General features: G+C 35.5%; 1 protein-coding gene across 2 annotated transcripts in view; it reads right to left on the bottom strand.

The window, feature by feature from the left end:
• LOC106878670 (NSFL1 cofactor p47) overlaps window positions 1-792 on the bottom strand; it is a 28,998-nt gene that overhangs the window by 12,885 nt on the left and 15,321 nt on the right. For both annotated transcript variants that reach the window (XM_052968121.1, XM_052968122.1), the window contains one exon: window positions 392-536. In XM_052968121.1, coding sequence (XP_052824081.1) covers window positions 392-536 — 145 coding nt within the window. The remainder of the gene's footprint in view (window positions 1-391; window positions 537-792) is intronic.

The following is a 792-nucleotide window of genomic DNA, read 5'->3' as shown; positions in this document are numbered from 1 at the left end:
GCACTGCCTTTAGTCAAACAAATAGACTGTAGGACTTATTGTATCAGTCTCTTTAGTCGAACTGCTAGGTTATGGGGACTAAACACACCAACATCGGTTGTCAAGTGATGATGGGGGGACAAACACAGACACACAAATATATATATATATATATATATATACGACGGGTTTCTTTCAGTTTCCATCTACCAAATCCACCCAAAAGTCTTTGGTCAGCCCGAGGCTATAGCAGAAGACATTTGCCCAAAGTGCCACACAGTCGGACTGAACCCAGAACCATGTGGTTGGGAAGCAATCTTCTTACCACACAGCCACACCTATATAATATAAACATTCCACTGTCATTTACAGAGAGAATACTAAATCTAAAGACAATAGACATAACTCTTACCCTAGCCATTTCAGGGCTTTCGTTTGAAGCTGCACTTTTAATTACAACAGGGGTGGTACTTTCCATATCCCCTAATCTGTAACCAGTACCACAAAAAGCTGAAGACTTGGATTCAAAATCTTCTTCAGGCCCAGAATCATCATCTCTGAGAATAAAAAGAATAAAAAAAACTAAAATAAAACAAAGTAGACATTCCTAAAACTGTTATTGGTGTTTAGTAATTATTTAAACATAAAATTACTGTGGATTCTTATTCACACATATATATATATATCATCTACCGACAACCTTGTATGTATGAATATATATATATATATGCATACATACAGGGTCGTCACTAGAAAAGTGGAAAATTATATATATATAATTTTCCGCTAGAAAAGCAGAAAGTAGTTTATGTA

This window comes from Octopus bimaculoides, chromosome 5 (genome assembly GCF_001194135.2).
Source record: "Octopus bimaculoides isolate UCB-OBI-ISO-001 chromosome 5, ASM119413v2, whole genome shotgun sequence".
NCBI lineage: Eukaryota > Metazoa > Mollusca > Cephalopoda > Octopoda > Octopodidae > Octopus > Octopus bimaculoides.
This window is presented reverse-complemented; position numbering and strand designations above follow the sequence as displayed.